This window comes from Paroedura picta, chromosome 11, assembly GCF_049243985.1.
Source record: "Paroedura picta isolate Pp20150507F chromosome 11, Ppicta_v3.0, whole genome shotgun sequence".
NCBI lineage: Eukaryota > Metazoa > Chordata > Lepidosauria > Squamata > Gekkonidae > Paroedura > Paroedura picta.
Window position 1 is genome coordinate 41950689 of NC_135379.1, and position 13498 is coordinate 41964186.

Sequence of the window (13498 nt, forward strand, 5' to 3'; positions counted from 1 at the left end):
ATTTCCATGCTGGGACAAATACGAGCCCCTTGTATTGAATGTTCTGGCTTTTGTCTACCTAAATCAAAGTCTCAACGTTATATATATATAATCTTATTTAATTTCCTCTTCTTTGTAGGCTTTGCTTCTGTTAACATTTAGCAAACTCTACACAAATAACAGGCTGCACACAGATATATTTAGGTGATGTCACCACTGCCCACAAAAAGAAACTACACACACACAATTACAGGTTTCTACTCTTCAAAATCTGTCATCAGTCATTTTTCTTTTCCTCGAGCTAAAATTTAGCAAGCCAAAGTAAACAATCCAATACAAACTGGTGCCTATCTAACAAAAATCTGCAAACTACTTTGTGGACAAATGACCTTCTGCGCTGGGCTTGCACCATGACTGAGAGACAAATGACACATTACATTTTTTGATGAACAGAATTCAGGTTCTCCAGACCCAACTCACTTTCCCCACAGTCACACAGCAGTCATGGGGAAAGGTTCCTGCCTCCCCACCATGCCAGTTTTCCCAAGTTGAAATGGCCAGTAATTTGCCCATCTTTGGAACTGCACTGCAGGAGGAAAGTAAGAAACTCCCTCCCACTGCACCACTGCCCTGAAGCAACACAGTCTCCTGGGACTTAAAAAAATGTGTACAGTGCTGAGTAACAATGGGGAAAGTATAAACAATTTATCTAAAATGTAATGCATAGTTTGGTCCCATTTAGGGTTAACAGCTCTGGGTTGGGAAATGCCTGGAGACTTTTAAAAATTATTATTAGTTTATTAGTTTATTTTTTGAATTTATACACCGCTGTTCTTGATTGTCTTGTGGCAGTTTATAATAAAACAATAAAATACAATACAACCCCTAAAAACCCCACTAAAACACAGTAAAAGATGGCGGTACAATGGAGTTCTAACTCCCAAATGGGGTGGAGCAGGGAATGGGAGGGATTTGGGGCAGGGAGGGATCTCAGTGTATGGAAACCCCCCCCCCCCCGTAGCCATTTTCTCCAGAGGAACTGATCTCCCCTTTAGTCTGGAGATGAGCTATAATTCCAGGAGATCCCCAGATGGGGCCCTTAATCCTATATAAACAATTAATTACACTTTTTACTAGACTGCAACCCTGATTGATTTGTGAGACCTGGTTGAAAGCACCACACAGTCATGAAGCGTACTAGATGATGTTGGGCTAACAATTTTATCTCAGCGTACTTTACATCATGAGAATATTGTGAAGAAAAACCAGAGAAGGGAGAACTATGTGTGCCGCCTTGAGCTCCTTCAAGAGGATATGTATTAGGTAAACAGGGGGAACAAATACTTGGATCCAACCCATCGTTTTTAACCAGATACGTCTACTGCTTTCATACTAACTCCAGAAAAACCTTGGCCTAATCCGGGGGGAGGGCAACCTGTGACTCTCCAGATGTCCTTGGACTAGTTACCATGAGCTGCTGCCACCTAGCCTAACCTATTTCTCAGGATTGTTGTGAGGATAAAATTGTTTTTGATGCAACCAATTAACACTGATAATAAGGGGCATGGTAGTCAATAAGGTAACTGGAAGAAGTCACTGAGGCCATTAAGGTAACTGAAAAAATTTCTGGTGGGCTGATGGTTTCAGGAGCCACCAGTCCTAAATGAGGCGACACTGACTTTAGAGAGGCCCCACGTCGACTGCCACCTTAAGCTGGGGAGCAGGAGCCGGTCAGTAGGAGGCAGCAGTCCTAGCCCCACATGGAGCTGGTAGGAGTTGGCATTGGAAGCTGATCTTTCCAGCCAAATGTGAGGCAGAGGGAAGACACTGCCACAAGCCAGTGAATGGAAACCAGTGCTGCTGTGGGGTCAAAGCAGGGGTCTTCTCTTTCTCCCTTCCTTCAACCTCTGCCAACTGCCTGGGGGGAGGGGAAGGACTTGGATATGGTTTTAACTCAATTAATTGGACTGATTTTCCAAATTAATTACATGTGCAATGTATGCATCTCTCTTTCTGGGAAAGAGTGGCATACAAATTTGAACATAAATAATTTAAAAGGACAACACATACTTCTGCGGGCATTCTGGCAACCCCGCTGCTAACCCTTTGGGGAAAACAAATTGTTCACAGAATAGCATTAATCTGATCCTCAAATCAACTCCAAAAAAAGTCCACTCTGATTGTCCCGAAGATCCTTGAGTTTGGCTTGGTACCGACCGAGCTACAATGGACAAGCAGCACTGGATACTTTGACAGAAGTGTAGCGACCTGTTTATTTTCCTTTTCTCAAACTTCCCAAAGCAATTTGCCAACACTGCTATTTTGCAGATATCAGCAGAAAACGAGCAATTAAAAAAATAAAATATACTGTATCATAAGATTATTTTGCAAGCTTTACTGAGTTTTAATTATTTTACTACTTCACTAGTAAATATGCTATGATATAATATTAGCCAAAAAAAACCCCCTCAGCACAGGCCTTCTCTATTAATTCACTGTAGATTAACAAGATCCAGCAATTGAATTTGTAGCTTAGCTGAATCAAAATTAGGACAGAAGCTACTTCTAAATATATTTGCCATATCTGAATTACAAGGAACCTGGGAACACACCAATATTTAGCCTTTAAGCACAATTACTTTATGGGTAAAAAGCCCCTCATTAATTACCCTATTTAGTAAAACTGAGGTCCATAAGTTGAAGTCCATATTACAAGAGCAGGAAGATCCATTGTAGAAAGATTCCAAAGTACTATTTCCCCACCCACCCCCATCCCCGCGATGTGTGTGGTCAATATATAAGATCATGCAGAGGTGGAAAGGCGAAAACACTTTCTCCCCTTCCCTCCATGGATCCAGCCTACACACCTGCAGAGACAATTTAAACATAAAGAAGGAAAAGAAAACAATAACAAAAATGCAGATATAAACTCTTTGTTGGGTAGGCTTAGAGAGGTTCTTCTTTCCCTATAACACTGTAAAGGTTCGCTTGATATCAGTACAGTATTCCCCCCCCCAGAACGGCAAAGAATGTAGGTAGTTGTCAGATTAATAGCAAAATCCAGACAAGCAGCTTTTCTGCACGCTCGACTTACTCCTGATATTCTTGGCAGTCAACCCACAAGCATTGGAATCGGTTTGAGCATGGCTCTTCCGCACGTCTGCCCTCCACCTGAATTTTCCCTGCTGTGGAGTCGTCTTGCTTTCTCCTGCATGTGGTTTAAATAACCAGGCTTTCCAAGAAAAGATGCTGCCATCAGTGGGCCATCAGTAGCACAACAGCACACAGACCCTTTTTATTTTGGGCTCATCCTTCATATCAAAATATTGATATTATTATAGCTGCATTTTAAAAACCAGCACTTAAAATACTATTATATCGCTACAATGTTGTGGGTTTAACAAGCCCTCTGAATTTCCAGCCTTCAGTCTCTAGGACAGTGGTTCCCAACCTGGGGGTTGGGACCCCTTTGGGGGTCGAATGACCCTTTCACAGGGGTCACTGCAGGGCAAGCAGCTTGGCTGGGGGGGTGCACTGCCATTGTTGCTGCTCCTCCTGAAGGCGCCTGCCAATTTATATATAATTTATAACCAATTAATATACAATAATGAACAATGGATCTTCACGCCATTGGTCAGTTTTGGTTTAATTTCTGTGAAAGAACACTTGCATAATTTTATGGTTGGGGGGCCACCACATCATGAGGAACTGTATTAAAGGGTCGCAGCATTAGGAAGGTTGGAAACACTGGTCTAGGACCATCCTTCACGGTCATAGAAGGAAAAGGTCTTCTTTCTGTAATGGAAAGAGCCTGCATTTCCTCAGCAATGAGGGACAATGGGGCTGGGGATGGAAATAGGTATAGGAAGCCTTCCTGCTATATGCTGTAAAGCAGTGATGTTCCCAATGGATTTGTTATGTGGACCACATCGAACATAAATATTACTTTGTCAAGCCAGGTCTTCCAGAGAGAGAAACTTCATAAATGACACAGACAAACCCCATTAACGATATTATTTTGTTACTCATAATACAAACAGAAGCAATTGATTCCTAGGAGCAAAAGCAATTGATTTAGTGGAGAACCCACAAAAGGCCCAATAAATGCATTTAATCATATGCAAGACTAGGTATTGCCCCCAGGGAATACCACAAAAAGGGGAGGGTAGTCTTACATTTAGATATAAATTAGATGCTTTTAGGATATTTAGCATTTTCAAGAGATCTCTTCCTTGCAAATCAATAAGTTAGTTTTCCAGCAGCTCCCCCCACCCTGTATGTTCAACCTCAGCAGCTGAGCACAGCTTTGATCAGTCTCTCACTCTTTGTCTCCTCTCTTCCCTGCTCTACCTCTGAGGATCTTGGGGAGGCACACTGGACTCCACCCCCCCCCCCTCTAGTGCCAACAGTTAGAACTATCTGCTCTTGCTTAGTAGCAGAGAAAAATGCCAGCTTGGAATGTGGGCATTATTCAAGCAACCAGAGTCCTAAAGGTATTCAATCCAAACGCACACAACTGCTTGGTACCAGAATCACAACAGCTACAATTTAGCTTAAGTTTATGATAACATGAATTAAAGATAGCCAAGACTATCTGATCCTCTCTCTGTCTCTACCAGAAATTGTAATCAGCTTTTAAACCATTCCTTCCCTTTGTAAATGCACTGGAAGTCCAGGACATATTGCTTCCTAGCACTCAGGGGCAACCATGCGGTGACTGTGTTTACATCTTAATAACAATTTCGCCAAGTGGCAGTTTTAGTCGTATTAGCTGTCTTTCCATCCAAGACTAATGTTCTTACAGTTTCAAAGGCTCAAGTGATTATGTGACGACTGTGTTCATCACATAATGAATATATTCCTCTATAATTTTTTAAGACAAAAATGTTGAATCCAATGTCTTCTGTTGCCTGAAGAGCTTGTTTAAATTGGATCTAGCACAGAAAATGTCAGCATTTGTTCCAGGAATAGATTTACTCTTCTGGGTGAGAAAAATTCTGCTTATGAACCAAAGGATCTAGACTTTAGCTAAATATAAGTTTTGTGAGTGTATATGTCTATGTTTCCCCCTTCAAGGATCGCTGCCTTGTTGTGGCAAGGGGGCTTGCGTAGTTCAGTGAAGCTATGAGCTATGCCGTGCAGGGCCACCCAAGACGGACAGGTCATAGCTGAGAGCTCTGACAAAAGGTGATCCACTGGAGAAGGCAATGGCAAACCACTCCAGTATCTTTGCCATGAAAACTCTATGGACAGTTCCAATAGGCATAACGATATGACGCTGGAAGATGAGCCCCTCAGGTCGGAAGGTGTCCAATATGCTACTGGGGATGAGCAGACGGCTAGTACGAGTAGCGCCAGAATGAATGAAGCGGCTGGGCCAAAGCCGAAAGGACGCTCAGTTGTGGAAGTAACTGGTGGCGAAAAGACAGTCCGATGCTGTAAAGATTTTTATTCCATAGGAACCTGGAACGTCAGATCCATGAATCAAGGCAAGCTGGACGTGGTTAAACAAGAAATGAGAAGACTGAACATTGACATTTTAGGAATCAGTGAACTAAAATGGACAGGAATGGGTGAATTTAATTCAGATGACCATCAGGTATACTACTGTGGACAAGAATCTCGCAGAAGAAATGGAGTAGCCTTCATAATCAATAAGAGAGTAGGAAAAGCAGTCTTGGGATACAATCCCCAAAATGACAGAATGATCTCAGTTCGAATCCAAGGCAAACCATTCAACATCACAGTGATCCAGGTCTACGCCCCAACCACTGCTGCTGAAGAGGATGAAGTTGATCAGTTCTATGAAGCCCTACAACACCTTCTAGAAGCAACGCCCAAAAATGATGTGCTTATCATCATGGGGGATTGGAATGCTAAAGTAGGAAGCCAAAAGATAACCGGGATAACAGGCAAGTTTGGCCTTGGAGTACAAAATGAAGCAGGGCACAGGCTGGTAGAATTTTGTCAAGAGAATACAATGGTCATAGCAAACACTCTTTTCCAGCAACCCAAGAGACGACTCTACACATGGACATCACCAGACGGTCAACACAGAAATCAGATTGACTATGTGCTCTGCAGCCAAAGATGGAAAAGTTCTATCCAGTCAATAAAAACAAGACCAGGAGCTGATTGTGGTTCAGATCATGAGCTTCTTGTTGCAAAATTTAGGCTTAAATTGAAGAAAGTAGGGAAAAGCACTAGGCCACTCAGGTATGAACTAAATCATATCCCTGACGAATACACAGTGGAGGTGACAAATAGATTTAAGGAATTAGATCTGATAGACAGAGTGCCTGAAGAACTATGGACGGAGGTTCGCAACATTGTACAAGAGGTAGCAACTAAAACCATCCCAAAGAAAAAGAAATGCAAGAAATCAAAATGGCTGTCTGAGGAAGCTTTACAAATAGCTAAGGAGAGAAGGGAAGTGAAAGGCAAGGGAGAAAGAGAAAGATACACCCAATTGAATGCAGAATTCCAGAGAAAAGCTAGAAGAGATAAGAATGCCTTCTTAAATGAACAGTGCAAACAAATAGAAGAAAACAATAGAATGGGGAGGACCAGAGATCTTTTCAAGAAAATTGGAGATATGAAGAGAACGTTTCATGCAAAGATGGGTATGATAAGGGACCAAAATGGTAGGGACCTCACAGAAGCAGAAGAGATCAAACAAAGGTGGCAAAATTATACAGAAGAACTATACAAGAGCGAGCTTAACATCCCTGATGACCACAATGGGGTAGTTACTGACCTGGAGCCAGACATCCTGGAATGTGAAGTCAAATGGGCCTTAGGAAGTCTGAGCAACAATAAAGCTAGTGGTAGTGACAGCATTCCAGTTGAACTATTCAAAATCTTAAAGGACGATGCAGTAAAAGTGCTACACTCAATATGCCAGCAAATTTGGAAAACTCAGCAATGGCCACAGGATTGGAAAAGGTCAGTTTACATTCCAATCCCAAAGAAGGGCAATGCCAAAGAATGTTCAAACTACCGCACCATCGCACTAATTTCTCATGCTAGCAAAGTTATGCTCAAAATCCTACAAGCTAGGCTCCAGCAATATGTGGACCGAGAACTTCCAGAAGTACAGGCAGGATTTCGAAGAGGCAGAGGAACTAGAGATCAAATTGCCAACATACGCTGGATCATGGAGAAAGCTAGGGAGTACCAGAAGAATGTCTACTTCTGCTTCATTGACTATGCTAAAGCCTTTGATTGTGTGGAGCACAACAAATTGTGGCAAGTTCTTAAAGAGATGGGAATACCAGAGCATCTTATTTGTCTCTTGAGAAATTTATATGCAGGTCAAGAAGCAACAGTGAGAACTGAACATGGAATCACTGACTGGTTCAAAATTGAGAAAGGAGTTCGGCAAGGCTGTATACTGTCGCCTTGCCTATTTAACTTGTATGCAGAGCACATCATGAGAAATGCGGGATTAGAGGAGTCACAAATTGGGATCAAGATTGCAGGGAGAAATATCAACAACCTCAGATATGCAGATGATACCACTCTAATGGCAGAAAGTGAAGAGGAACTAAAGAGCCTGTTGATGCGGGTGAAGGAGGAGAGTGCCAAAGTTGGCTTGAAACTCAACATCAAGAAAACAAAGATCATGGCATCCGGCCCTCTCAATTCCTGGCAAATAGAAGGGGAAGAAATGGAGATAGTGACAGATTTTATTTTCCTGGGCTCCAAGATCACTGCAGATGGGGACTGCAGCAAAGAAATTAAAAGACGCTTGCTCCTGGGGAGGAAAGCTATGGCAAATCTAGACAGCATCCTAAAAAGCAGAGACATCACCCTGCCAACAAAAGTGCGTTTAGTCAAGGCTATGGTCTTCCCAGTTGCAATGTATGGCTGCGAAAGTTGGACCATAAGGAAGGCCGAGCGTCAAAGAATTGAGGCTTTTGAACTCTGGTGCTGGAGAAGACTCTTGCGAGTCCCTTGGACTGCAAGGCGAACAAACCAGTCAGTCCTAGAGGAGATCAGCCCTGACTGCTCTTTAGAAGGCCAGATCCTGAAGATGAAACTCAAATATTTTGGCCACCTCATGAGAAGGAAGGACTCCCTGGAGAAGAGCCTAATGCTGGGAGAGATCGAGGGCAAAAGAAGAAGGGGACGACAGAGAATGAGGTGGATGGATGGAGTCACTGAAGCAGTAGGTGCAAACTTAAATGGACTCCGGGGAATGGTAGAGGACAGGAAGGCCTGGAGGATCATTGTCCATGGGGTCGCGATGGGTCGGACACGACTTCGCACATAACAACAACAAATGTCTATGTTTATTGACATTTTCTGAATAAATGACTGTAGAAGAGGTAGGCTTCATAGAGTATTGCAAGGAACCAAGGCTGTATAAACTTCTCCACTCAAATACTTTACCTCATTGTTTAATCAGTACTAAGTCTAGTGGTTGTTTGTTTCTTCAAAGATTGTATTTTAAATACAGGCTGAATATTAACAAAAGCAAAACAGAAAATCAAAAATATATATATTTATTCATTTTTTTTAATTGTGAAAGACAACATCTGCTAGTTCAGTGGTTCCCAGTGTTTGGGGGGCTGCCACCCGCTTGGCTCCTAGGCCACATTCTCAATGCCACCCCCCCAAAAAAAAAACATATGACCACACATCACGTTTCAGGTGTTTGGTCTACTGCAGATTCAAAATATGCTATACTACTTACACTTCTTTTTTATTGTTGTGCAATCATCATATTTTAGTTTTAAAAAAAACATATATTTTTTGTAAAAGTCATTTGTAGAAGCCACTTTGGATCCTCATTGGGGGGGGGGGCAGACAGTCAGGAAAAGAAAAAGAGAGAGAAGCAAGCAATGGAAAATCCCCTGGCCAGGAGCAAGCAGGTGAAGGCTTTTTCAGCCTCCCAAATATGGAGACTTTTTGGGAAGGGTTGCCAACTCTGGGTTAAGAAATTCTTGGAGATCTGGGGTAGAGCTTGGCAGAATCTTTCCCAGGAATGTGATCCCACCCAGCCCACCTTCTGAAGCTGTCATGTTCTTCAGGAAGTTAAGCAGGATTGGCCCTGGTCAGCACTTGGATGGGATGGGAGATCACTTGGATGGGCGATCACCAAGGAAGTCCAGGATCCCTACCACCTAGAGGCAGGCAATGGCAAGCCACCTGGAACATTTCTCACTAGGAAAACACGGCTACAGCAGGAAGAGCTGCCCCCTTACTGCCCCCAAATTCCTCACTGTTCCCCCTGGATCCTTCCACCGCTCCACTTTGGAAACTCCTATCCTAGTGTGACTAGTATGGAAAAAGGAAGAAAAGATAACAGTACCATATACTGTAGAGCAGCGGTCTGCAACCTTTTTTGGGTTGCGGACCGGTGGGGGGGAAGGCGATGTGGGCCCGCCCATGCGTGGCACCCCCCGCGCAAACGTGCATGCTCGGGCCACAAATGCGCACGTGTGGAAGTTTCGCGCATGCGCGTTTGCGCTCACTGCTGTAGAGGAATATGTTCAGAAATTACTGCAGAAGAAAGCATGAATAACAGGTTGCCCTTTCAGCAATATCTGGCTATCTTGGACAATTAAAATAAAATTCAAATTCCAGGATAGCATCTGAAATAAACATAACTGACCAACAGTTTCATCAAAAACAATGAACTAGCACCTCATTCCTGCTATTGTTTTACGTCTCCTAATGGTAACTTCCAGATGGAGCAATTGGGCCGCAGCTGTAAATAACCAGAGATTAATTACACTGCAAGATGATTGCTTGCAGCAGATATTAGTTCCTATATGAAGAGAAAACAGTACGCATTTAGTGCATGGGTAGTTATTAAAAAGAGGATTAAGTCTGCAATAAAACTTTGCAGAAGATATTTAATAACTCATTTATACCTCATGAAAGAAAGATAATAGTAGTCAACCTTCACGGGTGAGGTGCTCTGTTCATCTTGTAGTCCACAGCTTTTGACTTTTAGTCAAATGTCAAGAGATTAATTAGATTTCAAATGTCTTTGTGCTGGTCGTATTGTTAAAGTCTGTTAAATCTTGCATCCTTAAAGTGACTCCTCTGAGAGCAGCAATCCAGCATTAATGCTTTTAATCAAAAAAGGTCATGTGTCAGCCTTTTATATTTTTAATATATAAGGGGCAATTTTCAAAAGGTTCTGAGATCTTGATAAGTCCCAAAGGGAATATACAACATACCTAAATGCTTGCAAGACCCTTCCTGTACTTATAAATAATTGTACTAGTACAATCCAAAAAGCCAACTTCATTTTTTCTTCTGTCATCTGTTAATCAAGTCCTATATTATGGAATGTCTCTTTTATCCCTGATGAGTTCCCTATGCTTTCCATTTTCTTCTCTAACATTCCGTCATCTTCAGCATTACCTTAAAAGTATTCATTATTATTTTCTGTATGGTGCACAGTGATGTAAAATAATAATCAATAAGCCCTTTACGTAGTTTTTTTTTAATGGAGAGGAATCAGTAATAGTTTACAGTAGGTACGTCAGGGATAGGGATGTCACCTGAAAAAAGTTAACCAAAAATAAGTTAACCAAGTTTTAAACCAACTCGAAGCAGCCAAAGCCAAGAATTAAAGCAGAAGAAAAGAATACTTGGTCTCCCTACCAATCACCACATCCCCAAAACAACAAAACTCAGCAAAACAAGTCACAAAAACCAGAAGGAACTAAAACGTAAGAATAAAACCACAGGAAACAACAACAACAACAAAGTCCTGAGGCCCTTGTCCTCACTCCTCCACACACAACTACCCGGTCCAAAGAAGTAACAAACTCCAAGCTACAAGCCACATAACCCGAAGGACGTGAGGGCTAACTAGACGGAACCAAAACAAGGTCTGAGGCCCTTGGCCTCACCGTGCCCCTATAACTTACCACCCACCAAGTCCAAAGAACAACAGTAAAATAAGAAAACTTAAAAAAAAAACGTTGTTCAGTCAAATTAGTCTTCACTCTTCTCCAGGCAGATAGGCAAGATCATATCTGAAGTCCACAGCAGAAGATCTCTCAGACAGCGGGAGTCAGTCCCAGAAAAACAACTGAACCCAAAGCCAGGGCACACTCTCCAGGCCCACTGTGGACTGCATATCGCAGTATGGCCATCTTGTAACATTTGTGTGTTGTTGGCGGATTGTGCATGTTGTTTGGTCATGCTGTTTGGCTGTGCCATTTTATCTTTTTTTAAATCATTGTTATGCCAATAAAGATATTCTGTATTCTGTATTCTCCAGGCTGACTTTGGCCAGTTCTGTTTATTCAGTACAGCACTTTGGCCGGGTAAAATTTGTTAGCAAATACATGAGCAAAATATTTCAGGATATATGGTAAAACGCAAACATTTCACAGTAAGCTAGGGAAATACAGCAAAAAAAATGTTTAACAATTTTGAAATTTTATAACTAAATAAAAATGTATACAAGATTAAAAAATGACGTATGTATAGAAAATAAAAAATTAACATGAAAATAAAAATTAAATTGTTATTTTCTTATAAGTCACTTCTTGTAGGTCCTTGGCTGAGTATTTTGGATTCTGTATATTTGGGTGCAATATTTGGCAACTTGTGTAATACTTGAGGCTTTACCTTTCTATAGGAGTTTAATTTTTTCCACTTACTAGGAGTATTTTCAAGTAGAGGAGAAATTAGTCTAGTTCTGGCAGCTATATAGAGGGGACATCTAAGGATCATATGGACTTTGGCACTATTGCATTGTACATTGCTCCCACTGAGATTTATTTTCTTTCAATCTCCATGCTCTCCATCAGGGGTGGCCAAATAGTGGTTCTCCAGATGTCCATGGACTACAATTCACATGAAATCTTGCCAGGGGGTGTGCTGACAAGGGGGATCATGGGAATTGTAGTCCATGGCCATCTTGAGAGTAACAGTTTGGCCACCCCTGCTCAACATAGTAATGACAGTGTTTTGAAACACGATCAGGATTTCAAGAACTGTATAGAGGAGAGGTAAGAGAATAAAATATATGAACAAAACATATCTGAAACAGAGGGGGGGCAATGTAGGGAAACACTGGACTTTATGGAACAATGAACAGTAGTCTGGTGGCCACATATTTGACATGAACTACAATTAGTAGCTATTTTTTTCAAAAATAATGTACTATTTAGCTAATTTTTAAAAATTACTGTAATAACTGGAATGAAATAAAATCTCAGCTAATACAGCAAAGATATTAATAACATCATGATTGTAACCAATAAAAACTGGAATTAGATAAGCAGATCATTGATTAAAACATGCAACAACATTATCAGGTAAAATAACATTTGGAGTGGAATTCTGCTGTAGCCATTCAAAAGTTGTTGGTTTTTCTAAGTCACTTTGGATGCAAATAATGAATTGTTTCTGAGGAAACATGATGCGAAGTATATACAGTTAAATACCAGGGGTGGAAATACTTACCTTGCTCATAAAGTAATGCCATGTTGGTGCTTTTATGAGAAACCAGATTATTTAACACTGCAACTGCACTTTGTATTGTATTTCCCAGCAGTGTACCATGATGCTCCTGCAAGAAAAAAAAATGCATATGAACTTTCTTTCCAAGCATACAGAAAGAAATGTCTTCTACCTAACCCACTGGGTTTTCACCACGGGAAAAGGCAGGGCATGACATTTTTGATGCAAATCTAATTTTGCCTACAAGTTCAACAAAAACAGATTATCATTTTTGCCAGAACTGCTCACTCAGACCGTTTATGCACTGGGAACGTCACTGCCCCAGCTCCCATGCAGGAGCACAAATAGGGGGTGGATGAGGTGCACCAGGCCAAATGCTCCCCCATGTGGGTGCAGGAAGAAGTGGGGCAACCTGCCACGACTAAAACTCCAGCCTGCAGCACAACATGAAACCTCCAGTGCATAAACAGTCTCAGTGTTCAAATAACTGCTTAATTTGGGAGCACAGCAACGGGGGTGGGTCGTACTATAGAAGACTTCCTAATTGTGTTAAAGTAGCTGTGGGCGCTCTCCTCACCTATTTCTAACCATGCTGCTCCTGACCAAAATGCCCTCCTCATCTACGCAGTTTGCATAGTCTACGCTTCTCAATATTTCTTTCTATAGCCATGTGTCTAATTTTGCATTTGTATATTTCACACACAGAGTTATACATGTCAATATACACTTCTTAAATTTGAAGAACTGTGCTCAAGTTCACAAAAACCTCATGTCACAATAAATCTTTAGTAAATAAATCTATTTCACAGTTTACCCATGTAGCTTTACTTAGCACAAAAGCAGGGGCTAAACAGCTTATCTGGGGGTACTAGGTGAGAAGTACTGGGGATCACAGGTATCAATCTGGCCAACAGTTCATTACTGAAGAAAAATCATCCTTCATTTCTGGGTTTATTTCTAAACATAAGCCCAGTATAATTCTCAAGCATAAGTTTATCAAGACACTCCAGAATAACTGATATATTTGCATGAAGCAATAAGTTCAGGAAAGTTGACTCTTTGGCTGGTCCATCAGACCAAG

General features: G+C 41.5%; 1 protein-coding gene across 5 annotated transcripts in view; it reads right to left on the bottom strand.

Annotated features, from left to right (window-relative positions):
* Positions 1 to 13498, bottom strand: part of ULK4 (unc-51 like kinase 4) — a 173936-nt gene that overhangs the window by 47808 nt on the left and 112630 nt on the right. For all 5 annotated transcript variants that reach the window (XM_077303057.1, XM_077303055.1, XM_077303058.1 and 2 more), the window contains exon 32: positions 12421 to 12526. In XM_077303057.1, coding sequence (XP_077159172.1) covers positions 12421 to 12526 — 106 coding nt within the window. The remainder of the gene's footprint in view (positions 1 to 12420; positions 12527 to 13498) is intronic.